Source organism: Aethalodelphis obliquidens, unplaced genomic scaffold (genome assembly GCF_003676395.1).
Source record: "Aethalodelphis obliquidens isolate GAN/ISIS:26980383/991018 unplaced genomic scaffold, ASM367639v1 scaffold4, whole genome shotgun sequence".
NCBI lineage: Eukaryota > Metazoa > Chordata > Mammalia > Artiodactyla > Delphinidae > Aethalodelphis > Aethalodelphis obliquidens.
The window spans coordinates 50,394,646-50,418,473 of NW_020837948.1; the positions used below are offsets into that span (position 1 = coordinate 50,394,646).

Below are 23,828 nucleotides of genomic sequence, written 5' to 3' on the forward strand. Positions count from 1 at the left end.
TCTTAACTTCTTTTTCTGGCTATGCAGAGAACGGGACTTCAGGGGATTCCTTGACGTGGTTAATTATAAAGTCAGTGCTGGAAACCAAGAGAATCTCAGACACCAAGGGTTGCTTCCCTTAACCCCGGAGTCTCTGGCGTGTGTGCAGAAGGTACAGGCACTGTAGGAACTTCAGAGGTGGTGGCAGGTGCCAGGGTGTGGCTGCAGTTGTCTCCCTTTTCTCTTCCAGCAGAAGGAGCCACCTCTGGGGGGTAGTGGGGGGGGGGGGAGAAAGAGGGGGAGGCTGCTGGAGGGAATAGGAAGGAGGGGCGCGCGGGGCGGGCGGGCGCCTGCGAGGCTCAAGCTCACACGCACGCCGCCTCTGTTTGTACACAGTGCGCTCTCGGCTCGCTCCCTCGCTCCCCGCCTGCTCACGCTTCATTGTTCTCTTAAGTCAGAAGCCCCGCAGCCGGCCGCGGCGGCGCGAGCAGAGCACACAGTCTGCGGGTCCGCCAGCGCGGGTGACCCCGAGCCGCTGCCGGCGCCCGGCCCCGCCCGCCGCGCCTCGTCTGGGACCCACCCGCAGAGGAGGCTGAGCCCGCTGCCGACTCCCCGGAGCTCGCCCACCTCCCAGCGCCCCGGAGCGCAGGCAAAAGGGGAAGAAAGATTCCTCTCTTTGGTCGCCACTCTTTCTTGCTCTCTCCAAGAATTTGTTTAAGGAGACGCTGCAGGAAAAAGACATCTTCTTGAATCCTCTGTCGGGGCGGGGTCTGCCGCTGCCCTGCGGTGCAGCCTCGGCGACACTACCCTCCACTAGGACCCTTGACCAGCGGGGTCACGTCCGAGAGACGGATCATGAAGCGCTCGGTGGCTGCTTGGCTCCTGGTTGGGCTCAGCCTTGGTGTCCCTCAGTTCTGCAAAGGTGAGGCGACGGCCCCGGGCGCCGGTTGCGGGACAGGCAGAGAGTCCCCTGGGAAACGCTGCGCAGGGGGCTGGAGGAGGTACCCCGGGCGCTCCCGGGGTGGCGAGCGCCGTGGGCGGCACAGAGGAGGCTGCGCCCTGCCCTGTGTGCCCAGGAAAAGTGCTCGCAAAGTCAGAGAGGAGTATGCGGGGCTGAGCCGGGAAGAGGGTGTGGGGTACCCAGATGAGATCGAGGAAGGACGGGGATGCAGGGGAGGCGGGAGGGAAAACATCTTCCACGGCTTACTTGGCCCCCGGGTAGCCACGCGAACCCTCCCTGGGCAGTGTGGGTGATGCCGGCTCCCGGCTCCAGACGGGGCTTTCGCTGGGGAGCGAGGGAAGCGAGCGTGCCCCGGGAGTGGAGGAGTGGAAAGGGGAAGAGTGCCTTAGGGCTGTCCGCCTCCAGGGTGCTGTGCTCTGGTGCCCGGCCCACGCCAAGCAGTTTGCAAATCCGAACCCGGTGCTGGGAGTTTGGGCGATGGGTGCGGTGGAGACGGGTCTGATAAGTCAGTTTGGCTTTCTCCCATCTCCCCATCCTGGAGGCGCAGCACCAATAGCAGAAAAAAACCCAGGAACCCGCCCTTCCTGTAGCCCAAAGGGCCTCAAGCTTTGCTCAGCATACCCTCCTGGTAGGAGCCTAACTCTTGGTAATAGGGAATCTTGCGTTGCGAGACAACCCTGGCGCCCCCGCCCAAGAGCGGAAAAGTTGTAAGAGGTGGTCTGGCGGTGGTTTTCATGAATTGCATGAAATAAACCAGTCTGTTAAAAAAAAAAAAAAAACCCGAAAACACAGGACTTTGAAGAGTCTCCTGCTGAGTTGCGTAGTTGGCTTCCAGGTCCCTGGGAAGGATGGCCTGTCGATACAAGCCTTGGTCTTGGTTGCATCTAAGCTCGCGTTGGCGTTGAAGTTGGCGCCTGGAAAGGGCAGGGGGAGCTGCAGGGACTCTGGGTAGGTTGCTCGAGGCGGACCCGAGTCCCTTCTGTGCCCACATATACAGGCGGCTCCTTCTATGCGTTCAGTGGGTAATGAAACCCTCCGCAGGCTGCTTCAAGTGGAGAGCTGAGTGCACTACAGGGTTTAAAATGCTATGCCTCTTAAAAAATGTGGCTGGATTAAAAAATGCATTGACTCAAATCCATTTGAGATTAGACGCTGAATGAATATTCTACACCATTCATCCACGCACCCATCCGTCTATTTGTTTCACAGGAAAATTGTGAACTCTTGGGCTACTATTTGCCTAAGAAGCCGGGTGTTCCTGGCCAGATGGCCTCGGTGCCCTATCAGTAGCTATCCAGGCCTCACCTTTCCTCGGCCTCCCTCCCTCCCCCAGAATGTGGCTATTTCCCCCTGCGAGTAGGTGTGTGCCTCGCCCGCGTTTACTATGTGCCCTTCCAGTTATCAGACAGGCAACCAGCCACTCCACTGAAGGTTAAGGAATGGTAATGGCTCTGTAGTTGCGCTGCGGACTGCCCCAGCTATACGAAAAAGACAGTGCTTCCACTACCGATATTTCTCCTTTCTTTCATTCCCCGTCTGGATTCCTTCTGCACTTTGATCCTTCAGCAGGAAAGGAGAGGGAGAACGGCAGGCATTCCCCTCCCCTCCTCCTTTCTCCGCCTCCGTTCCCACCCCAAACCGAAAACACACACTCACCCACTCACAGGCACCTACTCCTTGACACCATCGCCTCCATCATCACTCCTGGCACCCAGGCGGAGGGCGGCGCAGGTGGAGGAGGAGAAAGTATATCTAACCTGTGTGCCGCGCTAGCCTCCCTAGGTCTGGTTGCTGGAGCCCTCGGGCGCGGTGAGTCCCGTCTCGCTGCAGCCGGAAGCTCTGCTGTCCAAAGATACACACGCCCAGGACACAGCTTACTCTTGGTGTGTTGCCTGGGCTCTCTTTCCGTCTCCTAGACAATGCTGGGCAGTGTGTACTCCACATTCTTCCGTAGATTTCTCTTTTTGTCCAGACGGCCTGTGAGGAGAGGGATAGGAAAGAAATGGACCATTTTCCACGAGCTCTTTTTGTTAAACTTGCACCTTTCTAATTTATTCTCCCTCAGCTCTGCAGAAAGGCAGAGTACAGCTTGCGTGACATCTCCAAACAATTAAACTTTGAGCAAACTTACTGAGGCCAGTGTTAACGATGAGAATTTACCTTGCACCTCTCCCACCCCACCTCCCCAGATATCATTTGTCTAATGTATACGTTTTATAAATTGGTGTTTCCCCGTGTGGGTTGCAATTTACGCATATTAATGACTGGGATTTGATAAGGACATGTAATTCCTTTTCTTAGTCGTTTTTATTTTAAAATTAAACCAGTGGATCAGTCAGATTGAATATTTCATTAACTCTTAAATTATTCATTGTTATGGGTTGCTCTAAAAAATCCAATTACATGCATACAGTTGCAGCAAGCACGTGACATCTTATGCAATCTGTCCCTGTGCTTGCAGTTTGTGTCTGAAGTCTTTAAGCAAATGGCACTGTTTAAAAATGTCTAGACATGTCCTAAATACTATGAATCATTGGCATTCACATTTCCTTTTTTAATCAATGGCGATTTTTAGTTAATTCTACATGGGGATCAGTTAGTACCTGAACAGTCTCACTCGAGGTAAAAACACCCATGCTTCTATGATTAGTATAGCAATATTGATGCTGAAATAACAGGTTACTGTACTTTAAAAAAATTATTACACATTAGTGTCTTCATTACTTGATTTACATGATCATTAATTTTATACTTTAACAATCAATGCCAGCTGCAGATTCCAGGTGAAACATTAAAAAAATAATTTGGAAATACTGAATTAAAAATAATAAGTAATTGAAGATAAAATATCCTGCTGGTACAGTTTGACACTAATGCAAAGAAAGCCCTGACCACTGTTATGATACAAAACACATTTTTTCCCTTCTGGTCCTAAAAAAGTTTTTTCTAATTATTTTTGAAATATTTTCTTAGAATTGAAATGTATTTTTGTTTTAAATTTATATTGTTTGGGGAAAACATTTATAATAATACAAATTAAGGGTTAAAAAATTGAAATGGTCTGTTCTCCCCTCTGCAGTCTTGAATTTACAAAGATCTTCAAAACCAGGCAAATGTATTTTACTTCTGAACTCTTCTCTAAATTAAAACTCTCTTGTATTTTTCTCAAATATCTTAAGATCAGTGTTTATATAAAACATGTATTCAGGATATAGGGTATTTTTAATAAATATTTTCATAAAATTTTCCTTTCTTGTTAGATACATACGATTTTTCCTTCCCACAAAATGAGGATACCATATACATGGCTAGACTAAAAAAGCTTGGTTGCTCAAAACCATTACAAAGTATAAGTCTGACAGTTTTTAGACTCTAAATTAGTAGTCCACACTCGTAATTTCACTGATTAAGATAAAGATTTTAATTAGGTAATTTATTTTTAGAACTTTTCATCTTTCGAAGGGTTTTGAATAATGGGATGGCCTGTATTTGTTGTTTATTGAACATACTTGTAGGCGCCAATAGATTTGAGTATCATTTATGGTGTAGGTTCATTATATTCCTTGCCAAATAAACCCACGGAAAACAGTGTGGGTTTCAGAACTCAGTTCAAATCAGAGTAAGTCAGAACACTTGGGTACTGAGAAACAAACAGCAAATTTTGCAAATATGTAATTAATGGTATGGCTTCTCTCAGGCTAATCAGTTTACTCCTATGAGTTTATATGAGTTTGAGTTTATTTCCTAAGTAGTTTGCAAACTGATGTTATTATGATGAAAAAAAAATAGTAGAAAACCAAAGCCAAGCCATTCCTATTACTTAATTCTTACCTGTCTTTTAAGGAAGATGTCTAGCATGTTTTTGTTTTTGTTTTTTAAATCACAGCCCATATAATGATTACAATATCTTTTGGTTAATCAAAGCAAACATGTCGTTATATATAAAGACTTAAGTTGTTGGCTACGTGAAATGGATTATTGAAAATTTTCTCATGGTTGTGTGATAATGCTAAAAATTAAGTACTATAAATACTTACACTGAATGAATTACCACTTAATTGTTACTGAAAATACCTCTAAACAGTCTTTGCTTTGGGGGAATTGTTGAAGGGAAAAGTAGACTAGGATCATCGACTATGCCCTTGCCAGCAGGTGTCAGGATAATCAATGGAGATCTTTTAAAGGAAAGATGTTGGGTGGCGGGCGGGGGAAGTAAAGTAGTAAATGTTAATCTGCAAATCCACATAAAGTGACTTTCTACTCTCTGTGAAACTGATATTATTAAAGTTTTCAGTGCTCCCCTGAGAAAGAGAGGGAGGGTGAGTTGTAAGGACGTGCTGCTTGTACCACAGGATTTTAACTTGGAAGCAGAGTTGCTCTAACTGCCACACACAAATAACTATATGTCTAGGTTGAGCCATTATTTCTCAGGGGGTTCCTGAGTAACTTCCAAGGAAATGCACATAGAGCTATGAGGAGCTTGTAGTAAAACAGTTATTACTGAAATGTTTGGCATACTTTTAAGCTTACTCTCCATACCAGCTGTAAATTTTATACATAGAAGTAAGTACTTGTTATATTGATTTACATGGATGTATATTCAACTATTTACGTGTATAGATCTAAAGTACTGGAAGAGATTACAGCTTATCCTTTTCTGTCACAGTGGTAAAGTGTATGGTTCCTAAAACTTGTAAGTTTCTAACTTAAGTCACTGGCCAAAAGAGACTAAATGACATGATAAAGTTTTGTCATTACTCATTTAAGCCAGTTATTATTCCTTATATACGTGCCTATTGTGTTTCAATAGCTTTCAGTGACTTGACATTATTTGTTTCTAATTGATCCTTAACTGAGAACCATTCCTCAAAAGTTAGTTCTAGCATCTGCTGATATAGCCCTTAAAACAGTGTTACAGATTCACCGTTACACCATTTCTACACGTTCTCTCTGTTTTTCATAAAGTCGCTGATATCATGTCAAGCAGTCTGTCTCCAGTGGTATCCTTTCTGTGTCAGAGTCCTCCTTAAATAACCCCCCTCCCAACGTTTCCTTGCTGGATAGCAACTAGGGCACAGCATCCACTATAAAATTCTGTCATCATTATTAAAAGGTTGCAAATCTCCAAAACACTGTGGCATTTGCAATTTGCTTTCTTGTGAGGAAAAAAAAATGACAATCTAAAGCCTCTACTACTAGATCCTGAGGTTTAAAACATAAACAGAAATAAATTAGGATCTGAATTATGGAGCAACTCAGGATTTTACACCTTGATATGATCACAGTATCCTGCCTAAAACTATCAACTGGGCAATAACTTATATCCACCCCACTTGTAGAGAAGTATCTTGCCTTGCCTGTAGCACAGAGCTGAGAACCTAGGAGAAAACATCAAAAACTCCTGACCACCTAAAATAGATAATGCATTTCGGCCTTAAATCATATAGAAAAGTCTATTTCTCTTGGTTTTTAAGTTCCTGGGCTCTCTATAAACTGAATTCAAAAAATTAAAGACATATGAGGTAATAGGTCAGACTTAATCAGAGCAATAAAACCTGGCAGCTGTTAGACAAAGAGGAGGTTGAAAAAGTATATGTAAAAGCAGAGCTACCTTACAGTGTAAAAAAACTAGAAAAAAACATTTATTTGGGGTGGGAGAGGGGCTATGTTTAAAGGCCAAAAGGCGTTACCCTGTGAGAGAATATGCTTGTATTTGATACCAGTATTGATCTTGCATCCTAGACAAAGACTCACTGCAATATGTTCAACATTTGGGGGATACAAAGGCAGTGAAATATGTACATTATTGAAGAGATTTTGTCCAAAATGTTTAAGCTTGAAAAACCTATTTAAAGGTGAAAGAGACATATCTGAAGAATGTGCTTGTTTGAAACTTTATTTTCCCATCATTTCAGATAATATGTTGTTATACATTTTTTATTGATTTTCCTCCTAAAGTAATAAATGAAGGTACAAATTACAAAACAGAGGACTCAATTTTGTAGAAAAGAAATAGATCTCAGAATGCAGATAAGATGCCCTGCAATTATTTGGTAATATTTTAGAAGAAAAGGTACTACTAATTTGTTTTAAAATATGCATTATTATGCTGATAGAAGCTGGGTAGGATTTGTTCAACAGAAGATTTAATAGTGCATGAAGTAGAATGGAGGATTTAAGTTCAAGAATTTAAGTGAAGGCTTTTTGAGTACTAAAGCACTTTTGAATGTGATTGTTACTATGGAGAAAGAAAATTGACTCTAGATCTAAGCTTTACTTTTTTCTGTTTTCTAAAACAGGTCTGTATCAAACTGATCAGTCTCTTTAAAACTAATTTAATATAGTAATAACAGCCCACAGACGGAAAGGCCAAGGTTTTAATCTCTTTTTGTTAAATGATTTTGTGCATGATTGAAAGCGGTCTCTGAATGGGTTAGGACACCATGCATTCTTTTTTATGCTTGGTATTTGATGAAGACATTTATTTTGGGAATGCACAATATTCCTCTTAAGTCTCTTCTTGTACTGAGGTCAGGATGACCATTTACATTTTACTGCTACTGGAGATCATATGAAGACAGCCCAGGTCAAACGGGCTCATGACCCTTGTGCAGAAAAGACTGGGACAGTCAAGTGGGAACATTGGAGAATATTCTTATTTGAAATAAATTGGTGAATCCCTCCCAGTAGCATAGAGCAGTCTCCCAATTATAGGCATCAGTCTTATCTTTGCTTACATCTCCGATACCCTTCTCCCCTCACATGTTTGGCTCCAAATGCTAATTGAACTCTAATTTTATCCACACACTTTTTCCTGTTTGTTTATTCATCTTTTTTCTTTCTATAGTTTAACTTTTGTATTGTCAACACCATTTTGAAATTGTCTATAGGCAAACAAAATGCAAATTACCATTCAAAATGCTTTCATATTTATTTATAAATTCTTGTGTCATATGTTGTACTTCCTACAGAGCCAGGGCTTAGAGCAGTGCAAGGCAAAACAAACAATACAACTATGCAACAGCAACAACAAAACCGAAACACTCAGTATATATCCAAATGAATGGAGCTATCCACTCCCCGCCCCCACCCCCGTCAGTGTTCTGTGAGAGATACCCACATATTTTAAACAGCAGTATGTTATAAAAGATAAGTCCAAAGTAGTCCCAGGAAATTTAAAAGCTTTGTTTCTCGCCTTGTTATATTAACTTTTTTTTTTTTTTACAATATATGTTATAGAGTGAACTACTTTGAAAATATTTCTCAATACTCCTGCAAGAGCATTGCTAAACACATAATATTAACATGCAGGCATGACAAGAAGTGCTGTGTTTGCTGTGCATCTTCAGTTAAAAGAAAAACTACCTCTGAGTGATCAATTTCTTTGTCAGATACAAGGTTCTAACATTTCCAGCTAACTTTAATTTTGATCTAGAAACAATAATTTTTCAGACATCAGTTTGTTTTTTCCTTTCTTCTCTTTATTTGGGGAGTGCCACCATGTCTATTTAAGCATCTTGCTAGATAACAAGGAGCATTCATTAGGATGTCTTTCTTAAGTATAGTTAGTAAGTATAGTATTTATTTAGTGCATGTTATGTGTTCCCCTGTTCTAAGTACCATCTTTGATTCTCACTATGATTCTATGAGGCAGGTACTATTATTATTTACATATGAATGAGAAAAGAGATACAGAGAGGTTAAGTAATCTTCCAAATAAATAATCTACTAAGTAGCTTGTTAGAAATAGGATCCAGTTTAAATCTAGAGCCTGCTCTCTTAACTACTGAACTATGCTGTATTTCAGTGAGTAACACATCCTGTATGTCATGGACATATTTTGTTAAATGATTTTCTTATTTGTAAAACACACACATCATATCCAATTTCTATTTAACAAGTAGATATTTTGGAAGGGGTAAATTATATTTATTTTCTTGGGACAAAATTTTTAAAATTTTCAAATTTAATTTGGTAAAGTGTCAATACATCTTTTCTTTTCACATTCAGAAATAAAGAGTGGAGTATGCTCTGTTTGGTCAGAAAGAGTTAATGTGTCTTTCAGAAAAATGCATCACTAGTATGAATAGTGAAGACAGGAAAAAGAAGAGGAGTACTCGGGAAGTGATTCAAAACCTTGCCGTTCAATTTTATTTCAACATGATTTTTATAATTTATTTTGGTTTTCTAGGATTCCATTGCTTCACTGTTATTCAGTATGATATGTAAGAGTATACTTTATAATTTTCAGATACGTTATGTAGGAAAAAGTGATTTTAAAGGTTAACAGATGCATAATGTAGGACATAGTGATTTTAAAGGTTAACTAGGTTTTTATTTCTGCTAGTTTAATGAAGGTATTTTATTTGCTTTACATTCCATCCTCATTTAATTTTATTTCTGTGTAACCCCATTAAGAAATTTGAGCCAAACAAAAGCACCAAATGGTCTCAAACCATATCAGCTAGAAAATTATATCTTCTGGTTTCTTTTAAGAGTTATTTAACCAAGATATTTATTTTTTTAAACTAGAATTAGATTAACATTAAGTATTTTACAAAATAATGAAAATTCCATCATATGAGATCACCTTGTTAATATCTTCTTCTGTACATCTGTATGGTATTTTATAGTTGAAATGGACCTCTACATGCTTTATTATATTTATTCCCCTAAAATAATAATAATAAAAACAATAGTTAAAATTTCTTCAGCATTTCCCATGTCTCTTCTAGGAAACATAAGCAGAAAAGGCATTCTTAATCTCATTTAACAGATAAGGAACCTGAGGTTTGAAAAAGTCACATCAATTATAATTCAACATGTCCTATAATTCAAGCAACCAGTGACAGAGTTTGAACTTGACTGTGATTCCAGCTTATCTTTTACTCTTTTCTGCTATACCACTTTGCTTTAGGTAGTTATAGTTGGTGCTTTTTTCTCAGTTCTTGGACCCACAAGATGAGAAGAAGGAGTTGGTGTACTACTTGCTTTTTCGGAAACTATTCTAACTGCCTCTTAGTACAACATTCACACTTTCCTGCCATCAGCCTATAACATCTCCTTTCCTCTCTGGAGCCAATTATTAACCATCACAACATTCTGAACTTCCTCAAAGGCTTCAGAACCTTGTTTCTTCTCTAATATTTGTTCCCTTAAAAACTTGTGACCCTTTTAATATTCTGGTGTTAAACTTCCTGGAAGTTCCCAACACAAATGATTCCCAGCTCCATTCTTAGGTACCTACTGGCAATGCTGTTCATTAGACTTTCTCATCGCATGATTTGCTCATTTACTAGTACTTTAAATTTCTCAGACTTCCCATTTCTTGCCAGAATTCTCTGTCTTTCTACCTCTCCTTGCCCTTCATTCCCAGTAAACCCACTCTTGTCATTGCTCTAATTTTCAGTTCTTCTTATCTCTCTTCTTTACCAGCCTGGTCTTTGTGGTTATCCATTTCAAGATGTATTCAACCATTTTTGAATTTTCCAGCCCACATGCTTTCATTATTTTTGCTTCTTTAAATCTCAAACTAAGGTAATTTCCAATGTCCCTTTCCCCTCATTGGCCATGAGAAAACTGGAGTTCTGTCAAGAAGTAATAGGATCCACTGGAAACCCTGGTGAATTTGAAAGGTTGAGTTGTGGGTCCAAAAGGGAATAAGCAAGAAAGAAAGTGATGGTATGAGGAGTAAGGTGATGGGGGCATTGCGGTAATTAGACTATAATTACAGATACTGATAATTATAAATTTGGGAGTAAGTTATGGTTGAAGGAGGGTAGAAGACAAGATCATTGGAAGAGGTGAGTCAAAACACATGGAAAAAATATTTATGTGGGTATTGAAATTCCCCAAAAAATTATACCAAGAGAAATGTTGGAGCGAATGATAGTGAACCAGGAACAGAAATCTTTAAGGAGTGAGAGAGGTACAGAGATGAAGAAATAACTATAATAGGGGGGTAGTATTGGGGAATAGAGATCTATGGCATGAAATTAAAACTGGGTAGGGTTTTTTTGCTGTTTTTTTTTTTTTTTTGAGCGGAAGGAGACAATATTCAGGAAGTTGCACTGAGGAACAAGAGGGACTCCTGCCACATCTCTATAAGCTATGGGAGAGAAAACGGTAACCAATTAAGAGAGCTGCAGGGTAGACAGTAATCAGAGGAGAGCTGATTTTCTCTAGAGCAGGAAGACAGATGTAATAGCCTAGTCCCAGGCATCATGCACTTTGGCAGTCTTCATCCTACACCTTTTGACACATTGAGCTCATTATGATAATTGATATATTCACTAAGAGCTATGCTTTCAAGCACATAAAATATGTTTTCCTATGCAACAGCTCTTTTAAACCTCACAAAAACCTAGTGGATTATTATTATCCCCATTGACAGTTGAAGCTATAGACAGAATAATTCTATTCCCAGTGATAAACACTCAAAACTAGGTTTTGTAGACCCAAGTCCAGGACTCTTTTCACTTTAGCACAATTGCAGAGAAAAGCCTTAAATCCGAGGAAAGATTCCTTCTAAATTTAAAGCATAGCTGGGTAATGGGAAGATGTCCTACTTTGTCCTATTCAGATAGGCCTCTATGTATTTTGAGGTCTGCAGAGTTTAGGTTACTGGGAATGTCTATATCTGCTTGGTGGCCTTAATCCTTGCCCATCTTGGATTATTTGTCCAAATGGTTCTTACTGGAAAACAACATTATCACTAGGGGAAGTTTTTTTTTTTTTTTTTTTCTCCTTTTTAATATGCTCGTAATTATGCAACCTTGTACACAAAGAATTCTTTTTCCTCAATTTACGTGTTTCAAATATTTGTAAACCATAATGTTTCTTCTTTAGTTTCTGAGATGCTAAATTTGTACATATTTTTCCTTTAATCTGTCCTTGTAAGCCATTCCTTTCATCATTTTAGTTGTATCATTTGGAATCTGTCCAAGTAGCCTACATATTTATGCAACAGGCTTGCCAAAACCTCAACAGGGAATTCCATGGATGTGCTTCCCTAAAATAACACCACACACATTAGTCTGTACTTTTTAATTTTGCAAATACAATCTTAATTTTTAATCTATTGATTTGCTGGTTAATTTTTTCTATCAGACCACCTTTTTCCAAGTAATACTTATCTATGTCATTTTTATTTCATGATTTTGTTTTACATTAGCCTTCACTGGAGTTTTACTTTATATTTTTCTTCATTCTGCATTCAGAATGATGACCATTACTGCTGTATGATGTATTCTCTGCCCACAGAATCTCAGAATAACCTGATTTCTTCACTGTAAATTGTTATTCTGCTACTTATTGCTATTTTAATATCATGTACATATCAGCTAAATAACAATACGATGTACAAATTCTTATCCTTACCTTTTTTGCATATTTATTTCTTTTGGGGCCTTTGAAGTATTCACTATCTTCTTGAAACCATCATCTGTCTCTATTTCTGTATTTTTCCTATTTCTTTATTTATTTATAGCTATCTCCTTCTATATGTTGCCATTTTCTGCTCCCAGATCATTCCTCAGCTTAAACTGCAAAACCTCAGAGAATCTTTGTGATCACCTTCTCCAAGTACTGAGGCATCAACATGCACATAGATACAAACAATATACCCCTGTCACTAGCTTCTATTACTGTTCTTTTTTGAAATTACGCATTTTTCTAAAATCACATTTATATAATCACTTGCTTATTATCTTATTTTCTCTCTTGTTTGTAATGTATTCTTGCAAGCTCCATGGGGGCTGGAAGAACATCTGTTTTATTCCCTAATGGATATATCCAGCTCCAAACATGATGCCTTGTACACAGTAGGCATTCAATATTTGTTGGCTGAGTTTTTGCATGCATGAAGGAGTGGAAAACATGAATGAAAACAACTCTGCTGGTGTATAAATCTTCCTCTGGTTAAAACAAAAAATATGTTCCTTTAATAGACCCATTAACTAATTTAATAAATTCTTATCTACTTGCACTGATGCATTGACGTGTGATTTATGGCACAAGTGATACACTTTTAGAAAGCAATAAATACTTAAGTAGAGGCAAACTCTAAGAGCTGACTAAATAAATTACCAACTTGTTTTCATCTCTGTCTAATGTATAAACACTTTAAAATCAAGATTCGGGTTTTACCTTAAATTATCAAATTACAATAAAATAGTTGTAATTGTATATGCAAGATAGACAGTAAGCTTCAGACTATCATTTTATTATCAGGAGTTGACAAGAAATGTATATGCAACAAAATGAAAGCACTTGGTGGTTTTTCATTGTCAGGTGGAGGAGCTACAGCTAGCCCTTTGATCTGCTAATTGTCCCAGTGCCTTGGTGATCACTCCCATGAGCACCACCAGTGATAACTTTCCTCCAACCATGACTTCTTTCCCTCCTCCCACCACGCAGTCACACCTGCTGAACCCAGATGTACTTGGCAGAGGGGAAAAGACAGCACCTGGGCACTGTGTCTGCCGAGGAGCCAAGAGCCTCCGAAACAGCTCTGTTTAGAGTTGTTTGTGTAATGACCGTCTTTATGTCACTGCAAACTGCTTTTTATTTCCCTTTGGGCAACTAGACTTCTACCTTTCTTAAATGCCTAGGTGGTTCTAAAACAATTTGTAAGCTTGTGACCCCAGTAATTGTGTGATTTCAACTTCTAGTCTAAAAGCTCTGAAGATGACATGTCTTTCTAAAAAAGGAATACAACGGCAAAGGATTATGTAGAATAAAAACGATAAAGTCTAATGCTTTGCTCTATCTTATGTGATAAGAAAGAAACCTTGGCTTTTTTTTTTTTTTTTTTTGAGGGACAGTTACTTCCTCATCCTTGTTTTAGTTTTAATTATTTTTTAACCTGAAGTATATACTCATTGAAGAAAAGTTGTAATGGTAACACTTTGGTGTCTATATTTAGAGACTTGTTTCAATAAATAAATATCTCAAAGTAATGTTTTTAACCATAAAGTAGATCATACCACCTAGTTTTATAATTTATTCAACAACATTTTATTAAGTAGAGATGGATGCCAAGAACTGTTCTGGGTGTTGCAATTACAGACGGTGAACAAAACAGACAGAAATTCTTGCTCACATAGAGCTTACATTCTAATGAAGTGGAACAGAGAATAAACTAAGGAAATTGTCTTGTAGGTTAAAAGGAGAGGGTAGGGATTTCAGGAGTGGATTTCATTTTTATGTAGGGTGCTTATGTCAAGCCTAACTGTTTAAAAACATTAAGGAAGTGACTTACATGTTGCAAGTATGTTGTCTCAAGTTTCATTTATCTTTATATTTATTATGTTTAATATGCAAAAGGTAAAACAAATTTATTTTGTAAAATAATCCATATTTTCCTTTATGAATTCTGCTTTTGGTATCATAATTAAGTTCACAAGAATCGCCCTTTGTTTCTCCAACCAAATAAATGGTTGGGTATGTTCCAACACTACTTAAAAACAACTGTTAGAAAATAAAGTATGTATCATATAATACATTAGAATATTTTCTAATTTATTCACATTATATATAGCATTAAAATGTTTGTGAAGAGTTACATGTTTATGCAAAATGAAACATATTACAGTAATCTATATACAGTGTGATAACCACAAAGTGGAAAAGGAAACATAAAACAAGATAAAGCTCCCAGGCTCAGGAGTCAAGAGTTTTCAGTTTCAATAGATGACTAACCTTAGTTTTCAAAAATAAATAAATAAATAATATATGGGGATAGTAATAATATAGCCTGACTCCTAGGATTATTGTGAGGATTTAATACAGGTTAAATGCTTAGAACAATATTTTTGTCCTGTGATGGATATGATGATGATGATGATGATGACACTCTAGTCTTTCCAGTGCCATAGCATAATGCTTGGCACACATTATGATAAAAAATTAACTGGTAAAAGAATGGAGTTTATCCATTCATTTTTTTGATTGGATAAAATTCATTTTTATCCAATCAATTTTTTTTCTCATTTAATTATTATTTTACTTTTTGGTGCAATATTTATCAAGAAGACTTCAGTCTTTTAACTGAGATATAACTTACAGGTATATTAATATAATGTGTTGTTAAGAGAATGGAATCAGATAGACTGGGAGTTGGATCCTGGATCAAACAGTCAGTAGCTCTGAAGCCTTCTGCAGTTTGTCTAGCTTGTAGACTATGGATAAAGCAGTAGGAATCTAATAGGGCTGTTGTAATGATTAAAAGATATAATCCATGTAATGTGCTTATAGATCTTGGCACAATATAAACCTCAATAAACATTATCTATTATTATTTTCTTAATTGTGGTTGTGGCTATTACTGTAAAGGGGACAGTTACCTTGGGACACATTCCCGAGGAGAATGGTGTAAGGAGGGGATGGGAACCCGGATGGATCTGACAAATTGGCTGATCAACAAAGTCTAGCAATTCTTGAATTTATGCTAAATGAATCTTGGTTATGTTTCTGGCTTTATTTGTATTTCGGGGGGTATTTAACTGTCTTATCCATTAGGGCTGCTATAATAAAAATACCATAGACTGGGTGGATTATAAAAGACAGAAATTTGTTTCTACAGTACTAGAGGCTAGAAAGTCCAAGATAAATGTGCCAGCAGATTCTGCGTCTGGTAAGAGCCTACTTCCTGAGTCATAGGTGGCCAGTTTTCACTGTGACCTTATGTGATCAACATGGCAAGGGAGCTCTCTGAGGCTTTTTTTGTAAGGGCACTAACAGTACTCATGGGGCCTCCACCCTCATGACCTAATCACCACCCAAAGACCCTACTTCCAAATACCATCATATTGGGGATGAGGTTTCAACATGTGGATTCTGAGGGGACATAAACAATCTGTAGTATCATCTGCAGTAGAATAGCCTTCAATGTCTCCTAACTCAACAGGAGGTCTTTGCTTCCTTTATATTCTTTCCACTTAGGTGCACTTACTCTCTACTCTGAATATTGACTGTGAGTTGTGTCCTGATTTATAAGCTATAATAGAAACTTCTAAAATACTTTAGGTTATTTTCATTTCACATTTTGCTTTAGAGACCTCAACTGTGAATATGGTATATAGGGAAGTTTACAGCATGATTTTTTAATCTGCTTATTCATGACTGGTGATCTCTGTGGTCAGTACTTAGTATTCAGAAAACTGTTATTTCTTATGTATCTAAATGGGTAAAAATTAAGTTCATGTTGGGCTAAAGATTTTAAAATAAAATAATTCTGTTTGCATTTTAATTAATTGACTTTTATACTGTCCCCTCTTTGGGGGAAAAAAATGCCAGAAAAACAGCAACAACAACAAAAACTTTCCATTCAGGGAATACTTTTAAATTAAATACAAGACATAGATATACAAACATGTTTTAAGAATTAATGTAGAACTATATGGTTTCCTACAGAATGACTCAGTTTGTTCAGATGAATTAAGAAATAGACATTAATGATTTTAGGGTATAAGACTACTAGGTCAGTTTGTACTTATTTTCAAAGTAACATTTATGACTAAAATCAGCTCGTGGCCAAAGCAAGCAGGATTCCACATGAGATTTACATGGTTAAAATCGTTGAGATTTATCAAGAAAATATATTATACATGGACTATTTCCAAGTCAAGTCACAGTTAAAAACATTATTTTGAGTATTATAAGAGAGTCTCCATGAAGGGGCAGTGGTAATACACAGATTCAGGATTATTTACCTGTTTTGAGGTCAGCTAATTAGTAATCTTAATTGCATTTACAAAGTCCTTTTTGCCATGTAACATAACATAATGTGTATAACATCAAGGAGTGAAAATCATGGGACCAGAATCCTACTATTGTTTTTATACATAATCTCATGTAGATACAGGTTTGTATAACTTCATCTGCTGTAGCAGTGTGGACTAGTTTAGGTCTCAAAAAACTTATCTGTGGCTCTACCAAGTACTTGCCTTGTGACTTTGAGCAAACTCTAATCTCTTGGTTTCTTTATTTGGCAAAAATAGAGATAATAGCCTCTACACTATTTGTCTTTTAGGCTTATTATAGTGATCAAAATGAAAATGAAGCAATATACTGGGAATGATTTTGGAACCTGAAAACTGTCCTATAAATTGTTTGGTTTGGTGGTAGCTTCAAATTCTTGCTTTGTTTTCTATTCCTTTATAGAGTAAGCTAGTATTAGAAGTCGTGATGATTCCTGATATTTTATATGATACTCCCTTCATTTGTTCTTGTATGTTTAACTGAACATATCCAGATGCCATGAAAACTTTTGATTACAGTTGTTTGGAAAAGGAACATAAACACACTAGAAATGATGACAAATCTGATATGTAGGTATTCACTGCATTATGAGAACTTAACTGGTGGTGATCAGACAGCTCCTACATGTGAAAATGGGCATATTTATAGCTGGTATCCCCAAATGTCCCTGATTTCACCTGCCTTTTTCAACCCTAGGTTGAGATCTAGAGTGGCTGGCTTAGAAAATTGTTTTGTTCGTGCAAATACAGAGAATTAAAACATTAAATCATCCTCTCACCCTCCTGACAAAATTGCCACCTCCAAAGGAATCAGGGTCATCTTCTCTCCTGCTATGTTCCTGCTACATTCTTGCTGTGTTCCTGCTACCCAAACCTTCAACTTCTTCTTGTCCCAATGCCAGTCCACAAAAATAGCTTAATACAAATTTCCTTAAAAATAGTAGCAGTGACACCATTTAAAATATTTTAGCTAGTGTTATAGAATTGTTTCTAGAAAAACATGCTTTATTTTGTTTCTAAAAAGCTCAATTTCAAAATTATATATGGATCATAAACCATAACTTATTTTTGAATTAGCAATTTCTTGATACTTTTCAATACAAGAATTAGCTTAGATTCTGTTACCAAAGTGCAATCACATTGTTGAGATTTCCCCCCAGTAAATATAAATGTATACTATATATATGTAAAAAGTTAATACTTTATTGTAAAGGAAATATTAAATTAGAAGAATAAATACCTTAATACCTTAATAAATGACCTCTTTAGTAATAGAGTTCACCTGGTGATTGCTTTAAAAATAAAATGTATTCAGAAGTCAACTTTACAAATAGGAAAATAAAAATATAAGCAAAATTACTGCTAAAAATAATTTCTGTATGTTCTTTGGGAAGAGGTATAGATCAATTTGAGTTAACATTTCTTGATTATTTTAAAGAGATTATTTTTTTAGTTTTGTGTTCCCCATAATTCGAGTACCCTGAAATATTTAAAATGTTATTACTGATAGCAGCTGCACAGTAAACCAATCTAGCATTGTTGGTTTCAGGTTGCTGGTTTAACTTTAATTGGGAATCTGTTATAAACTAATAAGTCAATTGACTTTGGGATAATAAGAGGCATAAAGAACTCTTCCAGGATCAATTGTGTGTGAAAGCAATTATTAGGAGCAAAGCCTAGAATCAGAGCCCGCTGAAGCATGCAAAGTTTAACAGTGACTTCTTGGGCTCTTTTATGTCAGTATATCAGTCTGAAAGTATGCATTTTAAAAAGTAACTGCATTATAGAAAACTTAATATTTAGGTCATTTGGCAATATGGGGAATGTAAACCATCACTCCAGAACAGTGTAGCTTGGATCAACCTTTTTTTTTTTTTTTTTTTTTTGATTCTAGAAATTGTAGGAAAACACTGACTATGAGGAAGATACAGTTTAACAATTTAGAGCTTATTCAGATGGTTCGCTGGTTCCCTGACTCCTACAAAAGGAAATTAAAGTAAAATGAATTGATGAATACTTTGGTTGCACTCCAGGAACTTAAACACTGTTGTTTCTTTTGTTGGAGTATTAATCAAGGTGTGTAGTAAGGCAAAAAGATATTACTGATATGTGCTTTTAAAACTGATAGTCCAGAAATTAAGTGGAAACCACTCCAGGAAACCTACTAATACATGTTTATAGTTAAAAATTGCTTCTTTTGACATTACTGCTCATTTGGGAAGTTGGCTTATATATATCCTAAGTTAAGTTCATTTTGTTATATAAGCTTGTTATTGTAGGGTGTTACTCAAACTGCTGCTATGGAACAACATACAGAAAACTCTTGTGTAACCAGAGTATTTGTGACTTCCAATTTAGGTTATTAGTCTTATGTTGGAATGGTCTCTGTTGGTTTTTTAGGTTTATGAAAATTGCTGATATATTTGTAGTAACAAAATGGTACTATAAATTTTTTGATATACAAAACACCATAACAATCTTAAGTGTCTAGTTCAATGCATTTTCAAAATTGTATGTGCCCATTTAATCACTAACTAAAACACGATATAGAATATTTCCATAGTCCTAGAAAATTCTCCCATGCTATATCCAGCCAAATTCCATCCTTACCCCTCCTCTCTCCAACATCTGTTTTTTAAAATTTCTGTCACCATAGATTAACTTTGTCTGTTTTTGGACTTCATACCATTGTTAGTATGGGGTAAGAGAGAGAGAATTTTAGTCTGGCATCACTCACTCAACATGATGAGTTTATTTATCCTTGTTATTGCACATATCATGAGTGCATTCCTTTTTATTCTTGAATAGTATTTCATATAAATATAGCACAATTTGTTTATTTGTTCTCTAGTTGATAGACAATTGGGTTGTTTCCTGTTTTTAGCTATTATGCATAAGAGTAATCTGAAAAATCTTATGGAAGGTTTTTTTTCCATAGACATATGATTTCATTTCTCTTGGATGAATACCTAAGAATGTAATTACTGAATCATAGATACATATATGTTAACTTGATGAAAATCTATTCAACAGATCTCCAGAGTGATTTTTTCATTTTCCTCTCCCAGCAGCTATTTATGAGGGGTCCAATTGTTCCCATATCACCACCAAAATTTGTTCTACAATTGATGAACAATGAAGGGGTTAGGGTCACTAACCCTCCACATAAAACTGACCCACAGTTTAAACCCCTGTTGTTCAATGGTCAACTGTGTTAGTCTTTTGATTGTAGCTATTCTAGTTGATATGAAATGCTATCTCACTGTATTTTTAATTTGTGTTTCTTAATGACTAAGGATTTGAGGACAGATGAGTTTCTTGACATTCATGTATCTTTTGTGAAGTGTCCAATCTTTTGCAAATATTACTTTTTGTTACTGTTGTTTGGGTATTTTAAAGCTGATTTGTACTGGTTCTGTGTATATCCTGAATATGAGTACTTTGCCAGATACATATTGCAAATATTTTTCCTAGTCTGTGGCTTGATACTCATTTCTTAATGGTGTCTTTTGATGTAGAACTTACTGATTTTGATGAAGTGCATTTTATCGATATTTTTCTTTTAGAGTCAGTGTTTCTAATGTCCTGAAAGGTCTTTGCCTGGCCCAATGTCACAAATATATTGTCTTCTTTTTTTCCTCTAAAAATCTCATATTTCTGTTTTTTACATTTAGGTTTATGATCCTTCTTAAATTAATTCTGGTATGTATCACAAGGTGCAGGTTGAGATTTACTTTTTCCATCGGGAGATTCAGTTATTTCAGCACCATTTGTTGGAAAGACTGATTTTTCCATTGAATTGACTTGGTGCCTTGGTTGTGTCTATTGTGTCTTTAATCTCTTTATCTTTACACCAATACCAGGGTGCCTTGATTACTTTAGCTATATAGTAAGGGTTGAATTTATGTAATTTCTTCTAAATATATTTTATTCTATATCTTTTGTACTTTTATATAAATTTTAGAATTAACTTGTCAGTTTCTTCAAAAAAGCCTGCTGGGATTTTGATTTAAATTGCGTTGAATTCATAGATCACCTTGAGAGGGATGGCCATATTAACAATCTTATCTCTTCCAATCAATTAAGATATTGTTCATTTATGTATCTGTATGGACCCATATTTAACAAAAGGACTAATTCCTTTTATTTTTGTAGAGTTTTATAAAATATAAAGCATTTTACATTGATTACTCATACTTTATCTTGTTTTAAAACAGGAATTAAGTATGAAAAGTGGAGATCATTCAGCACCACAGTGTGCTTCACAGTGCTTACAGAAGCACTTTGCACATAGGATATACTTGATAGACAAATTGAATTCCCAGAAAACCATTTTATTAATACTGTTATAACATGACAATGCTGTTGGAAAAAAAATAGCATTTCTAATAATGAAGTTTTTTAAACTGAAGTATATAAATATGCAAGTTTCCAGAAAAATAAACTGAGATTCATAGCATTAGACCTATTAAAAGCTGAAATGACAAAACCTTTAAAACACTGGGAAGTAGTTAATGGAATCAGAGAAATTTAGAGTACCTGTGAGCATTTTATTCTCCTAGGAATAAAGATTGCACTTTAGCCAGCTTAGATAGGTAAGTGCGTCTTCTATTTATAAAGATAATGGTAGTTTTAGTTATTTCTAGCTTTTTACAGAATAGTCAGCCTCCTAATCGTCAGAGGCTTCATCCTGCTTTAGAAGCTTAAAGATCGTGTGTGTATGTGTTGATGATCTTATTCTAGAAGAGTGTTATCACCAGAAAGCTTTTGCTTTCACTGAATCTCTTGAACCAAGTCCAAACGAATGTGATTTCTTTGAAACAGGTTGAGCAAAACCCATCGTCTATTTTTTCTATTACCACTTGTTTGCAGAATTGACTTAGGAAAGTGGACCAAAGCTATGCTGAAAGGCAAGACATATGCTTTTGAGCCACTCATTGCTGGTACCTTTCCAGCACATTCGAAAATATTTAATACGTTAATATGGAACCTAGAACATTTTAGGAAAAAAATATTTCTAGAAGAATCTTGCTATATAACTGTAAGCCACTCCCCAAGTAAATTATTTTTGTTGCTTTATATGATAATTAAACGGTAGATTGAGTTATTGGAAAAGGGATTGCATTCTTCCTGCTTGAGAGGCCATTATTATATCCAGTCTCCTCCCATGATTTAGATATACCACATATGATCACAGTGAAATGAAGTAAAAATCTTCTAAAAGACTATTTTTTGTCATGTGGATCTGTGATAAGATTTCTCAGATCTATACCAAGCACTACTTTGAAATTTGCTGAGGTCTTTTTTCCTTTCAGTGTTTACTGAGGTTCTTATTTAGATAATTACCATTCTGGAGGTTATAACCTACACAGGTGATGGCATTACTTATTCCTTCTTTACTAATTTAATAGGAAATGACTGATAAAGGGCATTCGATTGATCTACTCACTTCACATTAAGAGATGTTTTTGAGGGCAGTGAATCTATTCCCAGGCTTCAAACACCTTGGCCTTTAATTTGTCAAACTTCAGTCTTTAAGTAAATTAGCTGGGTTCCTACTGAATTAATTGAATTCGGAGAAGGCTGTACAAATAGTTGTTCCTATGTTTTCTCACACATTTCTGTAGGGTCCCAACTGTTGGAAAGTTACAGTTACACCTGTAACACCTGTTCTTTGACCTCATAAAATCTCTTCTTTTCCCTCTACTAACCCTCCTCTTGCCTTCCCTTACTTTTCAATTCAGCTTATATCATTTTGCCCCATGTGAGCTGCTCCCCTGTGAATCTCCAACTCCCCCAGGCCTTGAGCTGCTTTCACTTGGTATTTGTTCAGCCGTAGATGGTAGTAATAGTTCAGTGTTTCAGTCCTAGAAACACATCCAGTAGGTGCATTGAGAACAGATTCATCTCGCAGGTGTACGTATAATATTTAAAATTGTTATATCAGAATGAATTTTTAATTCCATAATGCTAATTATAATCACTGAGGATACAAAAAGATACTGGAGACTTCTGATCATTCACTCCTTATTTATTATGGATTTAGATAAAAGGAGTTAGTTGAACAACTTGAATGTTTAATGGTCTGAGGCTGAGATGATCTGACCACAGCAGAGATAAACCTGTCCCACAGTCTGTGCTGCAGCCCCCATTCTCCTGGTCAGTGCTTGGATGGGCAATGCCAAGGTTAGCCTCTGCCTCTCAGGTTTGGGTGTTTTAACTGATGAATAACCCCTTTTCCCCAATCCTGTTGATCCACCAAAGCATTCTGACATTCTTTGTTTGGATACAATTATACATTCTGTTAGTTCCATGTCAACTGTTGCTATCCTGAAAAGCCAATCTTTTCTGTTGGGATTTTATAATTTAACCAGCAGCTGGCAATTTTATCTTTTAGTTTTCCAAGTTCTCAGGGGACTCCCAACCTGTTTAAAATTGCAGCCTCAGTATACATGAGCCATATAACTAGAGGGCCATAATGTTGGAATTTAAAATCTCGGGTTTGTTATTTATTTCAGAAAGAAAATTGCATATTCTAGAAATGCCCTTTGTGCTTTTACATTAAATGATTAGCAACGTGTTATATCATTTATCTAATTAAATTCTTATGTGATCAAATTCCGGGCAAAAGTTGGGAACTAGAGAGGACATTTATCCGAATTCTTGCTGTGTTGAGTATAGCTGCCTTGCACATTTTATGAAATGCTATAAAGTCAGACATGCCTGGTAATGTCTTAGTCAAATGGTTGATAAAAATTTTATTCATCATATTTGTCATCTTAGACTGAAACCACAAGCTAAAAACCATAAAAATTAATTCATGTGGAGCAGAGCAGCAGAAACATTAAAATGGCAGTTCTTAATAAACCCAAATTCCCATGCCTATGTGAGTGCTGTCCTTCAAAGTAATCACCCAGGGATGTTTATTCCTTTTTTCCAAATGATACCACAGTTGTTCAAATGGTATCTTAAACTCCTTTTGGAACTGTTTTTAAAGCCACAGGATAAAATGAGTACCATCTTTTTCATGCCACAGTTAGATTCTGTCCCAAAACTCAGCTTTATTTTTAACTAGTTTACTGGGCTTGATACTGAGAGATGTTTTACTTCTTCTAAAAATTGTGTAA

The 23,828-nt window shown here is 36.9% G+C and overlaps 1 protein-coding gene and 1 long non-coding RNA gene across 3 annotated transcripts in view; one reads left to right on the plus strand and one right to left on the minus strand.

Moving 5' to 3' along the window:
- Positions 1-322: 322 nt before the first annotated feature.
- Positions 323-23,828, plus strand: part of EDIL3 (EGF like and discoidin domains 3) — a 429,857-nt gene continuing 406,351 nt past the window's right edge. For both annotated transcript variants that reach the window (XM_027100685.1, XM_027100686.1), the window contains exon 1: positions 323-901. In XM_027100685.1, the coding sequence (XP_026956486.1) occupies positions 835-901 (67 nt within the window). In that variant the 5' untranslated portion in view covers positions 323-834. The remainder of the gene's footprint in view (positions 902-23,828) is intronic.
- On the minus strand, positions 1,526-3,275 carry LOC113617360 (uncharacterized). The gene is made up of 2 exons (XR_003431621.1): positions 2,597-3,275; positions 1,526-1,854 (listed from the first exon to the last, which is right to left on the minus strand). It is a non-coding gene; the product is annotated as an uncharacterized LOC113617360 (long non-coding RNA).